The sequence below is a fragment of the Numenius arquata genome, chromosome 5 (assembly GCF_964106895.1).
Source record: "Numenius arquata chromosome 5, bNumArq3.hap1.1, whole genome shotgun sequence".
Lineage (NCBI taxonomy): Eukaryota > Metazoa > Chordata > Aves > Charadriiformes > Scolopacidae > Numenius > Numenius arquata.
In genome coordinates, this window is record NC_133580.1 from 28,679,615 (window position 1) to 28,692,940 (window position 13,326).

At 35.7% G+C, this 13,326-nt stretch overlaps 1 protein-coding gene across 1 annotated transcript in view; it reads right to left on the reverse strand.

The window, feature by feature from the left end:
• SEC24B (SEC24 homolog B, COPII coat complex component) overlaps nucleotides 1-13,326 on the reverse strand; it is a 47,575-nt gene that overhangs the window by 11,215 nt on the left and 23,034 nt on the right. The window contains exons 5-17 of the mRNA XM_074147349.1: nucleotides 12,572-12,652; nucleotides 11,167-11,348; nucleotides 9,370-9,554; nucleotides 8,109-8,211; nucleotides 7,108-7,234; nucleotides 6,357-6,466; nucleotides 5,285-5,397; nucleotides 3,661-3,779; nucleotides 3,241-3,296; nucleotides 2,714-2,920; nucleotides 1,951-2,074; nucleotides 1,150-1,308; nucleotides 535-708 (exon numbers count right to left, since the gene is read on the reverse strand). Of these exons, the coding sequence (XP_074003450.1) occupies nucleotides 535-708; nucleotides 1,150-1,308; nucleotides 1,951-2,074; nucleotides 2,714-2,920; nucleotides 3,241-3,296; nucleotides 3,661-3,779; nucleotides 5,285-5,397; nucleotides 6,357-6,466; nucleotides 7,108-7,234; nucleotides 8,109-8,211; nucleotides 9,370-9,554; nucleotides 11,167-11,348; nucleotides 12,572-12,652 (1,740 nt within the window). The remainder of the gene's footprint in view (nucleotides 1-534; nucleotides 709-1,149; nucleotides 1,309-1,950; nucleotides 2,075-2,713; nucleotides 2,921-3,240; nucleotides 3,297-3,660; nucleotides 3,780-5,284; nucleotides 5,398-6,356; nucleotides 6,467-7,107; nucleotides 7,235-8,108; nucleotides 8,212-9,369; nucleotides 9,555-11,166; nucleotides 11,349-12,571; nucleotides 12,653-13,326) is intronic.

Sequence of the window (13,326 nt, forward strand, 5' to 3'; positions counted from 1 at the left end):
CTGCCTCTTAACCTGTTCAAATTCTGCAACGCTCTAATGCATTCAACTTATGAATCAGCACAAGTTCATAACAAACTAACTAATAACATCCATAGTAAGTGTCTTGATCCTACAAATGAAGTACATTGATTTGCATCCCCAAATTTTGTGGCCGTTTCTGAAATAGAAAGTAGCTGCTATTCTTTATGCCCACCCAACGTATCAGCAGCTCGCTCCAATCCATCACGGGTCTGTGATTTCAGACAAAGTGCGTGCCAAACATGTTACTGCTTATAACAATGGTATGCCTTTGAAGTAAAGGAATCTTGCTGAATCAACTCCATGTAAGATGGAGATAAATTACATTTTCCCATCAAAACAGAGTTTATAAAGATTTATGCGGTCATGTGATTAACCGTCAAGCAGACTCACTAGCTTTGACAAGATCCTCTTAGGGTATAGAGAAAAACAAAAGGCTGTGGAACTAACTATACAAACATCATGTTAGAAAAAGAAACAAAAAGCCCAGTGGCAAATTCATTTCAATTTATTTACCTTTGCTGGAAGTATACAAAAGAGCTGTTTGAAAACAAACCAAAGATGTGTCAGTCAGACTTTCCTCAATGGACATTTGTACTGCAAATCCAGCATCAGGATTGACATTGGCAAGGGACAATAAATCAGTAGATCGTACAAAAAAGTTCCCATGAAAAGTGTGTATTGAAAGACCTAGAAGCAGATGAAAAAAATTCAGTGAGGTTAAAACAGCCTGAAAAACTCCTATCAATAACTAAAACACACAGCCCTCAAGCTACATTTAAAGAACAGTAGAAATACTTATTCTAACTATCACGCAGGATCAATTATGTGAATCATTAGACATTTCAGCATGATCCTGTAGAGTTCACATTCAATTCTGAGCACTCCAACCTAAGCGGTGCCCTTACACTACACGCCAACTTAGTGGAAGTGAGATGGTGCCATCTTAAGTAAAAAACAAAACAAAAAACCAAGTGGCAAAAGCTAACGTAACCTACATAAAGAAGGCAACTACCTTACTCTTCAGTGAGATGACCTGAAATCTAATGTTGCTAAAGACTTAGCACGTTCAAAACTCTAGTTAACACGCTTACATCAACTTTCTCGTATGACTCAGTATTTAAAACGTACCTTTTGTACATCTAATGCGCATAACTGCTTCAAATCCAATCTTTCTTGTAAGGTATCTTTTAAGGTCTTTTTGCAACTTTTCAGCCTGAGCAGGATTATGGCTACGATGGAAAGATGGATAGTAATAGATGCATCCAGCAGAATACTTGGACATGCAAGCTGTAGAGGAGGAAAACACATGGTTAAGAGGTAAAACTGTAACATGAAGTCAGGACAGACACAAAAACTGTGTGCAACCTTCTGCAAGTCACATTCACGTTCATTTTTTCTTGATATGACCCACGTCTGTAAGACAAGGAAAACTGGCCCACACTCAGGCCACTGAAGACAGTGATTAGTCACCCCAAAAAACCAATTATCTGATTATACACTTACTTCAATAAGCATGCTACCTGTGGCAGTTAAGACAGGAGTGCATGCAGAAACATTTAATGGTGTAGAGGTGAAATTAAGTGTGTGCACAGAGACAAATCTTGGTTTAATACTGAAAGATGAGAACTCTCTTCTACCCCTGTGATTAAACTTTATTAATTCCTTGCCACCTGGCTGTTTCCTGTTGTTGAGCAGGAGAGTACCTTCTTGTTTAAAACTGAAGTCCCAGAGTAAATTGTTTGACACCACCAATCCAATATTCCTGTTCTTTACTGAGATCAGCTTCAAAGTCAATTCTTTTGCAGCATCAGCTGCATTTACAAAAGTTCAAAATTATTTGCATGATTTAAGAATTCCTGAAGTAGCCTGTGCTGCTGAAGACAGACAACAGCGTGGAAACAGCGAATGCACACATTAGGTACTCCTTACCAAGAGAAGCTAGATCAGAATATTGTGAACTTAGGAGAAATAAATCCACAGCAGTCTGCTGGCCTGAGCAGTCTAGTGCCAACTTCTTATAAAAATCTGTTGCTGGACCAAGATGCTGGACCACCTTTGGTGAATAAATTATACAGGAAAGAGTTAAGACAACAATCGTGCTCTCTTAAAACTTCATGGGACAAAAGACATACTATTCAGTAGCACACTATCTGAAAACAAAGTCTCCTCTAAGCAATATTTTATAGGCATTTCCACCTGCAGATATTATTTTCCTCATGCTCCATATTCTTTTAGTTTGTATTTACAAGCAGTTATGATCCTACTTTCAAGGAGTTATGTTCTCATACAAATAAGCACACATGTAACCATGTAACACTTACTGGATGCTGTAAACTACACGGCTATTAAAATAATAACAAAACATGTATTAGGTCTGCAATTTAATATATCCACGCTTTAATTCAAAACCCAGCTTTATGTTAACTGAGTCAGCGACATTTGCAGCTTCTTCTGCTTGCCAAGAAAAGTTATGGGCCAGAGGCCCCAAAGACAGCTCGTGCACTTTGAAACAAGTAATACCACACATATATGTATAAACTAGTGATCTTAAATGCACACAGACATTGAATAATTAAAACTCAGTTAATTGCTATAAACAAAAAACAAGAGTTGATCTGCAAAACTATGCAAGTCAGAGAGACGTAGCAAGTCCCTAGTCTCACGAGATGAATACTGATGGCAATTTTTGTACCTTTGTGCTTGACCTTTGATTGGGATCTTCCCGGGAATGCAAAAGCCCTGCTCCCAAAGATGGTAACTGAGTTTGAAACACAGATATCCGGCCACCCGTTGGAGACATCAGTTTAAACGCAGCCTGAAGAGCAGGGCCCAACGCACTGTGTGTTTCTCTTGTATTGGTGAACATATTTGGTAATGCATTCAACAGATCCTTTATCAGCTGCAGAACAGATTGAAAGGTGTTTATGAGATTTTGCAGGCTGGAGATTTTCTGCTTTTTTTAAAAAGCTGTATTGCCATAACCGAAGTGGAACAATTAGTACCAAATATTTCAGTTTGGTTTCATCACACTAAGGAAAACAAAGTCATCATTTAAAAAACTATGATGCATCAAACAAACAGCATGTAATACTTCTATAATTAAAAAGCAACACTGGATTTACAAATTATGAAGACAGGCTTGAATTCAAAGTTTAAAAGGAACATCTATTTTGAGTATTTAACTCTTTGAATTTAATGATATATTTTGAGCAATCATACCTCTTTGCTTTCATGGAGATTTACAAGTAAACTATCTGGTGTAGGTAGGAAAATATCTGCAGGGAGAACGGAAAAAAGCATTTTATTTAAAGAAAAAAAAAAACATTAAAATAGAACAAAACATTTCACTGCCCACTGTTATACATGCCATGAAATTGTCTACTTTTCTGAGACATATATTAGAGACAAGAATAATACAGCCCATACAAAGCTTGGTTTATTCAAATCAAAATTAACATTTGAATTTCACTTTTTAAACACCACCTGCTCTGTAGTTAGTGTAAGATTATTTTTAAAAATATGTCCTCTATACATTCAATAAAATTGACATAATACCAGAATATTTGAGATTCTAATGTTTCTTCAGGGAAAAAAAAAGTAACTTCTCAAAAAAAAAGTTTCCATTTTCTTTTTACTTACCATCAATATCTGAGACAATCAGCATCTGAGGCTGAGATAAACCTTCTTGCAAGTTGTAAAACTGAACAGTGCTGTCAAACGTTATGAACCCTATTCTTGTTCTTGAGTCTCCGGGAAGCCTGAAGCATTAAAAAAAATAAACTATTAAGCCCTAAATTTCTCTCTCAAGACACACACATACACACAGCTCTTGATTTATACAAGGGGTGAAGGGAGAACAAACGAATGGAGATCTGAAGCCTGAATACAAGTAATATTTCTTCAGTGTTTCCTGAAAAGCTGGGATAATGATACAATCTACAAGACTAAGTGTTACAGATAATCACTCACTAATATATTGATGTTTTGCTTCAAGAGAGAACGTAGCAAGTTCATTTAAACATTACACTGACAAATGAAAGAAGGTAGCCTTCTCAGTTCTTAAATAAAATAGTGCCTTCTGCTCTTTCCTAATTCAAAAAACCCCACTCACTAATGTAGTTACAGAGTACTTGCAGCTCTAAACCGAAATCCAACATCTCTACAATGCAACATACTTATTTCTCATGTGGACCATATTCCTATGTATGGCATTAAAAATACAAAAAAGAAAACCTCAGCAGTATTTCTCAAATAAAACATAAAACATCAGCAAATGCTGAAAACCCTGATGGTGAACAAAACCAACAGAGGCAAATACTGTTTTTACCATCTGGGTATATAAACTAACAGGATGTACCGATTTTCCCATAGACTTTGCATGGGATGAGTTTTCCTAAAATAATTTAGCATGTTTCTGAGAACCTGTTAATAAAATACCTGTAAAGATTCGAACACAGAAAAGACTAAAGCAATAAATGTGAGTGAAGAATTTTGTTGTAGATGTTGATGTCTTTATCAGAATTTAAAATCAAGTTTCCTAAGAAAAACTTGTAGAAAACCAATTTTCAGAGTGAGGCCTCCACAGGATGCAAATTAGTTTTCAAAACACATGAATATAGTGAAGTTTATTAACCCAGGCTCAAAAAGCACTGCCGACAATCCCGTACATGCTGTTCCAATGCAAAAATGAGAACAGAAAGAAAGCAGCACAAGTAGATCTAAGTAACTGTGATCTAAAAAAAAAAAAAAAAAAATTCCCCGAGGCAGTGTCCCGTTAGTAGTTACAACATTCCAGTATGCAGCACCTCAGCCGTTTCGGTGCAAGAACCAGCCAATTCCATCTCTGTAATTTAGTTATTTTTGTTGGTCTCGGCAGGGGCGAAGGGAACACTTCATAGATGTTCGTACAATCAACGGGTTGCTAGAAGTTACAGGTAAATATTCTTTGCAGATAAAGAAGGAAATTATTTGCAGATCCATCTTTAATCACATGCAGGGAAGACAGCTCTCATCATGTAAATTGCTTCAGCAGCTGTTTTTTTGGCAGGGTTGGTTTTTTTTTTTCCCCCCTCGGTTGGCGTTTTTGGATTTTTTGGTTGTTTTTCAGACATCTAAGTTGCACTTCAGAATCTCAGGCAACAGAACTTCTGTCCTTTAGGGACAGAATATTTAAACGCTTTATGCAAGTTTTCTGCAAAACTGTAGGTTAGTGTCATTCATAATAAAATGTTAGCTAATTTGAAAAGGTTATTTATATTCTTACTTGTCTAGGTTTTCCAGCAATGACTGGCAGACTATTGTCAAATATCCAGCCTCCACTGCATTATGAGACACATCTAAAACAAATAAATATACCGCAGGCTGAGGAGGACGAAGCTACAAAGTAAAAAAAAAATAAAAATAAAAAATGTTCAAAAATCATATTTAAAGAAATGTTAAAAATGATTAGTCATTACAAAGGGAAGCGGGAAAAGGGAATAAGTAGAAAAACGCAAGGTATACATTATGTAATAAAACTTATTTACTAAGAGTCGTGCAGACAGACTTAACCATGATTCCCAGGGGTTAATAATTCCCATCTGTAATAAGCATATAATGCTTTGCTTCAGAACAGAAATTGGATATTTTAGTCTCTCCTTCCAACAGTCAATTCAAACATGACTCTTTGATGCCAGATATGGAATTCACTCTTCAAAACACCATTGGTCTTCCAGTACATGGACAATGCGATCCATTAAACGGGGTTAAAATATTCTACCTATATCCTTTTCCCAACCATATAACATGCTGTATTTATTTACTGCCAAATGTCTTGGCCACAGTGATTCGATTCAAAGACAAGAGAACAATTTATTTTAACTCTTGTTAATAATGTCACTGTGAACAGGGCCTTTTCCCAGGCCTTGTTTATCTTCTTGGAGACAACTGTAACAGCAATTGTAGGCTGACTCCTAGTTAGAATCTTTTCTGTCACAATTACTAACTCAAAATTTGAGCCCAACTTAATTCTCTTGTTATTCCATTACTGGTCTTTCAAAACCTCTTCAAAATGAGAGAGAAACCAAGAAACCACATCGCAACAGACTCAAATCAGACTATGCCACATTAAACTACACTGGACAACTACACGCATTCCAATTGCCTTTAACTGACAAGCCTCTGAATATCCATTTGCCAAAACTCAAAATAAATATGAATTTTAACTATTCTTTGATGTTAAGAGGACCTTGACAGGAAAATTAATACACACCACAGCAGCAATATGCAACATAAATTTCAAGTGCATTGATAATAACATGCAATTGCTGTTGAAGTTACCAAGAAAACTTTTTTACCATATAGTCTGAGGAAGCAATGAACTCCACTGTAGAATTTTGGACCTCTGGCCGTTTGTGAGGCTCTCCGTAAGATCGTGTCAGAGGATTATACATAAACTCTTCAGGAACTAGAAAAAATAAAAAGAATATTTTTCCCCACAAAAAAATTTATATATTTGTCAGCAAATAAAAAACATTATGGCAGCTACAAGAAAACAAATGCAGACATATTTCAATTACCACCAACAACAGAAAAAAAAAAATCACATTAAGGATATATAAAACGAAGGAACATTTCAAGTATCCCAAGCATCATCAAACTTAAATAACAGGAAACAAAAGCAGGTTTATTTTAAGCAGCAACACATCCCCAACTTTAAAACACCAATGCAAATAGAGCATTTCACAACACCAAGCTTCGACCTGTATTGTTTCTCATAACCTCTGGCCTGGACTGCAGACAGTATTAGCTGTCATCATGTTGCCATCTGTGTATTGCAACAGCAGTCAATGGAATAAGTTGATTTCATTATACAAGTAATCAGGATAATATGGTAACATTTACTTTGTCTCCCAGAAAATGTCAAAACACACTTTTGCTTCAGAAAATGCACAGCACATCTGACTTATGATCCAGAGATTTTAAAAAACATCTTAAGGAGACTGTCATTTTAACCTACATTTTAATCTAGAGTATGCCATGGACTGATACGATCCAAATACTTGAGAGATTCTACAAACACAAGCATCTCTTGCTACAAAAACTTACCATCATTAACTCTATAGCAGAGATTACATTTCCACCTCCTTTGATCAATGAAAGAAACAAAAGGGTTGATATATGTCCTGCAGGATCTGCATCTCACTATTGTGCTTGATGTTATTACTGGTAATTGCTAAAAAGAAACAATGGAAAGCTGTAACAAAGGTACATAATACATTTTATGGAAAACATTGCTGTGCAGTGCATAAAAACTTCACAAGACTAGATATTCTATCATCTTTCATCTTTTTAACTCATTTTCATACAGAGTAATTATGATGCCTATTAAAAATATCCTCCTCTTTAAAATCAGAAGAAATAACAATTATTGTCTTAATCCAATCTCACAAATCAAAGATGCAGTAAGATTTTTAATGATGTTACTTTAAATTGCACAGTTACAATAACACAGCTACTATGGCAAGAGGAATTATGAAAGACAGGACAGCTTTGGGTGACTAAATATGACAAACAGCAAACCTTACACAAAGAACACACATTATATGAAAAGAAGTTCTACTAGACAGTTACCCACCTTTTTACATAAACACAAATAAATTATATGGAGGGGAGTTCCTTAAAAGTTATGAACACAGCTTCAGTCTTACATTGTGCATACCTTCTACTGACAGCATTTATCATGCTGTTAATACGTTCAACATGAGCACCTCTTCTTCAAGAGGAAAAACACCTTTTCAAGAGGTATCTGACAGTCCTGAGCCCAACACACAGAGTAGCAACTCAGAGCTTCAGAGAACCACAGGCAAGCAACAATAAAAAAAAAAATAAAATTTGAAGGACTTGTCCAAAGATTTTCTCTTTTCAATTTCAATGAAGCTGCTATTTCAAGGCTTTTCTCCTCTCCTCCTCTCAAAGTCCCAAACAATTTTTTGCTACTTCTGTTAAATTTAGGACATATAGTTCATTATATTTTATTGTTTGAACAAAAATAGGACAAATGCGTATATTAAATACATATATTTTTTAAAAAAAGTAAGCTACTTTACCGTTAGGTCTCTGAAGGGATGCAGCAACAAACCCAAAGGAAGCTTAGCTTTGTTTAACAAAGCCTGTGTCTGCGGAATATTTGTCAATGTACATCGAAATGAGCTGAAAAGAAATAAAAACATTATGTTGAAAATGACATTTTAAAACATGTTAAAAACATTGCGTTAACAGCCGATTTTAAAGAATTTTGAAATTTAAATCCTGTTTTACAGCTGATTTAATAAACAAAATTAATGCAAAGAGATTTAAAAAGCCTCCTAAAAGAAACCCAAACAAACGAAAAAATACTTCCCCACTCCCCAATGAAGTAGTTCAGCAACGCAAGTATACCAAAATTAATTTGCAATAAAGAGATAAAACTGCTTTAGGTACAACACTCAATGTAAAATGATGTAATTTTTATTCATTATAAAGATTTTCTGGTGATGGAACTAAAGAAGGAATACAGTATTTTCTAGTTCTCAGAAAGTATTATTTATACTAGAAAACAGAAGAAAAGGATCTTGAATACTGAGAGTCACAATCTTTTGTGTACATGGAGGATGGACTCAAAGCTAAACAAAAGGGCACTAAAAACCCCCAATGCACCAATAGTGCTGTCCAAACTGTTCAACACCTAAGAATGATTAAGAGACCCCCAGTTTCCCAATTTCTGTTTTCTGGTAGGACCATGCATTGTCACTAGGGTAGTAAGCTGAATTAACTTTGGCACAATTAATAAAATTTCTTTTGGAATTAGAATTAAGATCTTTAGGGGAGAGCAATTTCCATCGCACCTAGCTTCACTTGATTTGGGACAGTAGATAATACCACTGAACGTTAATTACAAGTGAAAGGATACATCATGATTGCAGGATTACGCAGTAAAATATACTCACAGTTTATTCAGTGTATTTAGGCATGATCATCATAATCTTCTGGAAAAAAACCTATGCAATATTACAAAACTATTCTATGAAATGTACCACGTAACGTTAAGGTGTTTATTAATAGGTGGGGTTTTTCAGATGGATAAAACAAGGCAAAGGTTTCTTAATGTTTTAATATGTGAGCTACACTCACACTGCATATAATGTACTCTGACGGAAGGACAGTTTCAACATTTGCGTAAGGATGCAAAGGATAAACTTATTTTCAAGCGAAAGGGGTTATATTAGCTTACCACAAACATTTAAAATCAGGTTAGCCATTTTTTGACACTTTAAATAATCATTAGTCATTGAAAAATGTAACATGCTGTTCTAGACACAGTACACTTACTCTGGACTGCAGTTTAATTTCCTAAGATCAGAATTCAAGTTAGGCACAGGTGCTGGAACTGAAGATACAGGCAAAATATTTCTGTCTTGTGTAAGGTTTACTGGTCTCAAGCTCTCTGGCTGCTGAGAATGCTGTAGACTTAACCCTCCTAAAGAAGAGGACAGCTGGTTCACACCTGGATATTGCTGAAAAAAGTAAGAGTAAACACACGATCATTTAAATAACAACCTTAAATCTTCTCGTAATCCCAATTCTTCCAGACGTGCAATAAAAAAAAAAAGATACAGCAGTAGTTAATAACAAACCCAATCAAACAACAACAAAGTTGCATGGTAGAAATTTTAAAATGCTAAGACAAATGTGACATAACTTCCAAACATGTTTCACCGGACAAAATTAAGATTCATGACATAAATCAACATTGCAAGTCACACATAATCTTTCAAGTTTTCCAGGCATAAGAAAACAAGCTACTAGAAAGGCTGACAAATTTTTTTTCCCCTCTTCGAAGATGTTACACTGTAACTTTTCCAAGTTACAAAAACTGGTTTTATATATTTATTTTGCAATGAAAACAAAACACCATAGAAAAGGAGAAAAGGTTAGGTTGGAAGGCACCTTTCAGGTCTGATAGTCCAACCTCCTGCTCAAGCAAGGCTAAGTTCAAAGTTAGATCAGGTTGCTCCTAGCCTTGTCCAGCTAAGTTTTTAAAGTATCTAAGGACTGAAGACTTGACAGCACAATCTGTTCTTGTGCTTCCCCACTCCCATTCTGAAGAATTTTCTCCTTATATGTCAAACTGAAATTTCACTTGCTGCAACTTTCACGTTATCTTTTGTTCTTTTACTGTGCACTCCTGGAGAGAGCCTAATTCTACCTTGCATTATAGTGAAGATGAAGCCAAGTCTTTCAACTTAAAAAAAAAAAAATAATAATAATAAATCCTTTCCTCCAGGTCACACTTTACATTACCTTCATAACAGCGAAAGCATTCCTGGATCTCAGAGGCTAATTTACGCTACTACATTCAAATCAGTAAGGAATTCTGATCACGTAAAACAGCAGCTTTGATGTGTTTGTCAGCTGGGCCTTATTTCAGAGAGTGAGATTTGTAAATCTCACTCAGATTTTGTTTTCTATACCCCTTCACACATACACTTCTTCGCACTGCTTCAGCATTTCCATTTTGCCTCAGCGTCTGCCTCTTCTTCAGATTTCACTGCTCTGGGGTGACTCACATACACAATGGGAGCCAGGTGATTGTACACACCTTCTTAGGTGTTTGGTGCTCTCTTTACCAGAAAAACAGAGCAGATGCAGGCAGCCTGTGCCATCACACACCCAGCACAGGCTCTACAGAGCTCTTTCATCTGGACCCTCTGCCATACCTTGCTCACAAGGTGATTTAATGCTTGAGATCACAGGCCATAGCAGCGCTCTGATCAAATGTATATTATGCTTCTTCGTGGTTTCCTATCAACAAAGTACACCTCTCAGAAACACTAAACCTTAAAACTGTGGATGCTGTTAATAACTGGTGAAGCAAACTTGTTAAGCCTATTTGGAGATACACTTACAATTTTAATTCAAAAGCCTTCTAATAAGGAGTTAAGATTCTGTAAGATCTAATAAGAAGTTAGGGTAAGTTATGACATCAATATTATACGTAACATTGTCTCAGAAATTATAAAAATAAAATATAAAAATATGTTAAAAAAAGAGAAATATTTATCACGTAGAAAAGACTTTCCCCGTGAAGTTACTGCATGAAGTAACTTTTAAATTAAAAATACAAACCTGTGGATAGTGCTGAAACCCAGGATGGTGACCTGGATTACTGGGCTGCACAGGAGTAGGTGGTGCTGCATTTTGGTAGCCAGGCTGCAGTGCTGGATATCCATAACCAAAGGGCTTGGAAGCTTTTGATGTTTGGGGGACTGATGGAGCTGGAACTGGGCTGCTGGTCACAGAACGTGTCTCTGGAAGGATAAAAGAAATCCCACAGGTATTGAATATACTTACTATTTCTTTCTTAATTTAAATGTAAACTCCTAAAAGCTTAACAAATAACACTTCCATTTGTAAGTTTTTGCATTGTCCATGAAGCTTTTTATCTGTACTGACCAAATAAATTAGCAAGATTACTGCAATTAGGCTGATAAAGGGGGTATATATGGGAAGATGACCATAGACTTGTGTAACTACTAACAAAATGTTATTTAAAAAAAAAAGGCAAGATACTAAAAAAAGTACTTCAATAAAACCCCCTTAGAACCACACTTTATTCCAAGATTTGCACTTGATATAAACTGCAAAAGAGAGCATTCATGCTTAGTCTCTCCTGTACCACTTACTTATGAATACTGTTAAACATAAGGCTAAGGCAACAGAATTATTCTTTAAATGTAAGAACAGAGCATTTCTTGAAGTAATGCAAGTCCTTCCTATATATCCCTGCAACACGGTTTAGTCCCACTATTTTTAAAGGCCAAATTGAAAGCAAACAACTGTGACGTTCTCGGAGGCTAGAGCAATGCAAAAGAGCCAGAGGGGGAGGGGCACAAATTAATCTAATTATTATTTAAAGTATTGGTTAACATACCTACATTGAACAGCACCTCTTCCACCTGCTCTCAATACAACAGCTCTACAGATACTGAAACTGAGGTAGTCTGCTAGCAGGTTCATTTAGAACAAACCTGACACTCCTGATATTTTTAGAGATAAAAATAAGCAAAATAGTAGACATTTTCTTTAAAAGAAGAAAAACAGAAGAAAATAACTTGATCCAAGCACCTCTGCAAGCTGATATTGTTGGTCTCTCAAAACTTCAGTGGCATGTCAACTATTAGCAGCTACCAATGCCAACAATCAGGCACACAGTATAACGTAGAGAAATATGCCTGCTTTCACACAGAGCATAGTTTCAGCACTACCCTCAATATTACAATGGAAAGTATGATTTATGATACAGGGAAGTTTTATTAAATGGTTACTCCAACTACAGAGTTAAAACTATGAAAAGTGATTAGAAAAGTGAGGTATGTTCTCTCTGATGATTGCCCCCAATCCTTTCAGAGGCATTTCCTTTCACCTACTTGTTAATTAAGATTAAACAACACCAGAAATAGAAAAAAAAAAAGTCACAAACAAAAAGTCTTTAAACAAACGATTTAGAATAAACAGATGATAAAATGCTTACCTGGATAGCCACCTCCTTCCAGAGCATCATAATTGTTCAGAACAGGAGAAGCACTGCTTGTAGTAGAGGAACTATCAATTGCTGGGGGAGAAAAATAATTTAAAGTTAGGTGCTTCAGAAATGGCAAATTTTTGAGAAATAAGAGACTAAGAATTATTCCTAAAAACTTTGGTAAGAAATCGTCAAGAAAGGTCCTGTGAATAAAACACCACTGCAGCCCTAAGATTTGAAAGCTAATACCACTGCAAAGAGGAGGGAGAGCAAGACACAAACAAACAACATGATATTAAAAAAACAAAAAAGCACATGGCCAAATAGCAAGAGAGATCAATGGGAAAAGGACAAAAACAATGAAAAAAAGTTGTTTCTTCAAACAAAAAATATTTTTCTATTAAACTTTTTAGACTGCATCAACTGAAGCTATGTACAACATTTTAAAAATAGTCTTTATCGTGAATTCCTTCACAAGTGCAGAGAAGATTCCCATCGTCTTCAGAGTGACTATACACCATCCCCAGCTTCAAGCAAAACTGACAAATATTTCATTCTTTCCTCCCTTCTGTGCTTTGTTATTCAGAGCTTGTTTTGTTTTCAATGTAAAGCTTCTATTTTCCAGCGAATATTGACAAGAGGTCTCAGATTCGGTCAGAGCCAAAAGTAACTATGTGAAAAGGACCTATGTAAAAGTAAGTAACAAAAGTTAACTAGCCAAAAGCAAAAAAAGCACATGGGCACATACATAGTTGCTAGTACCG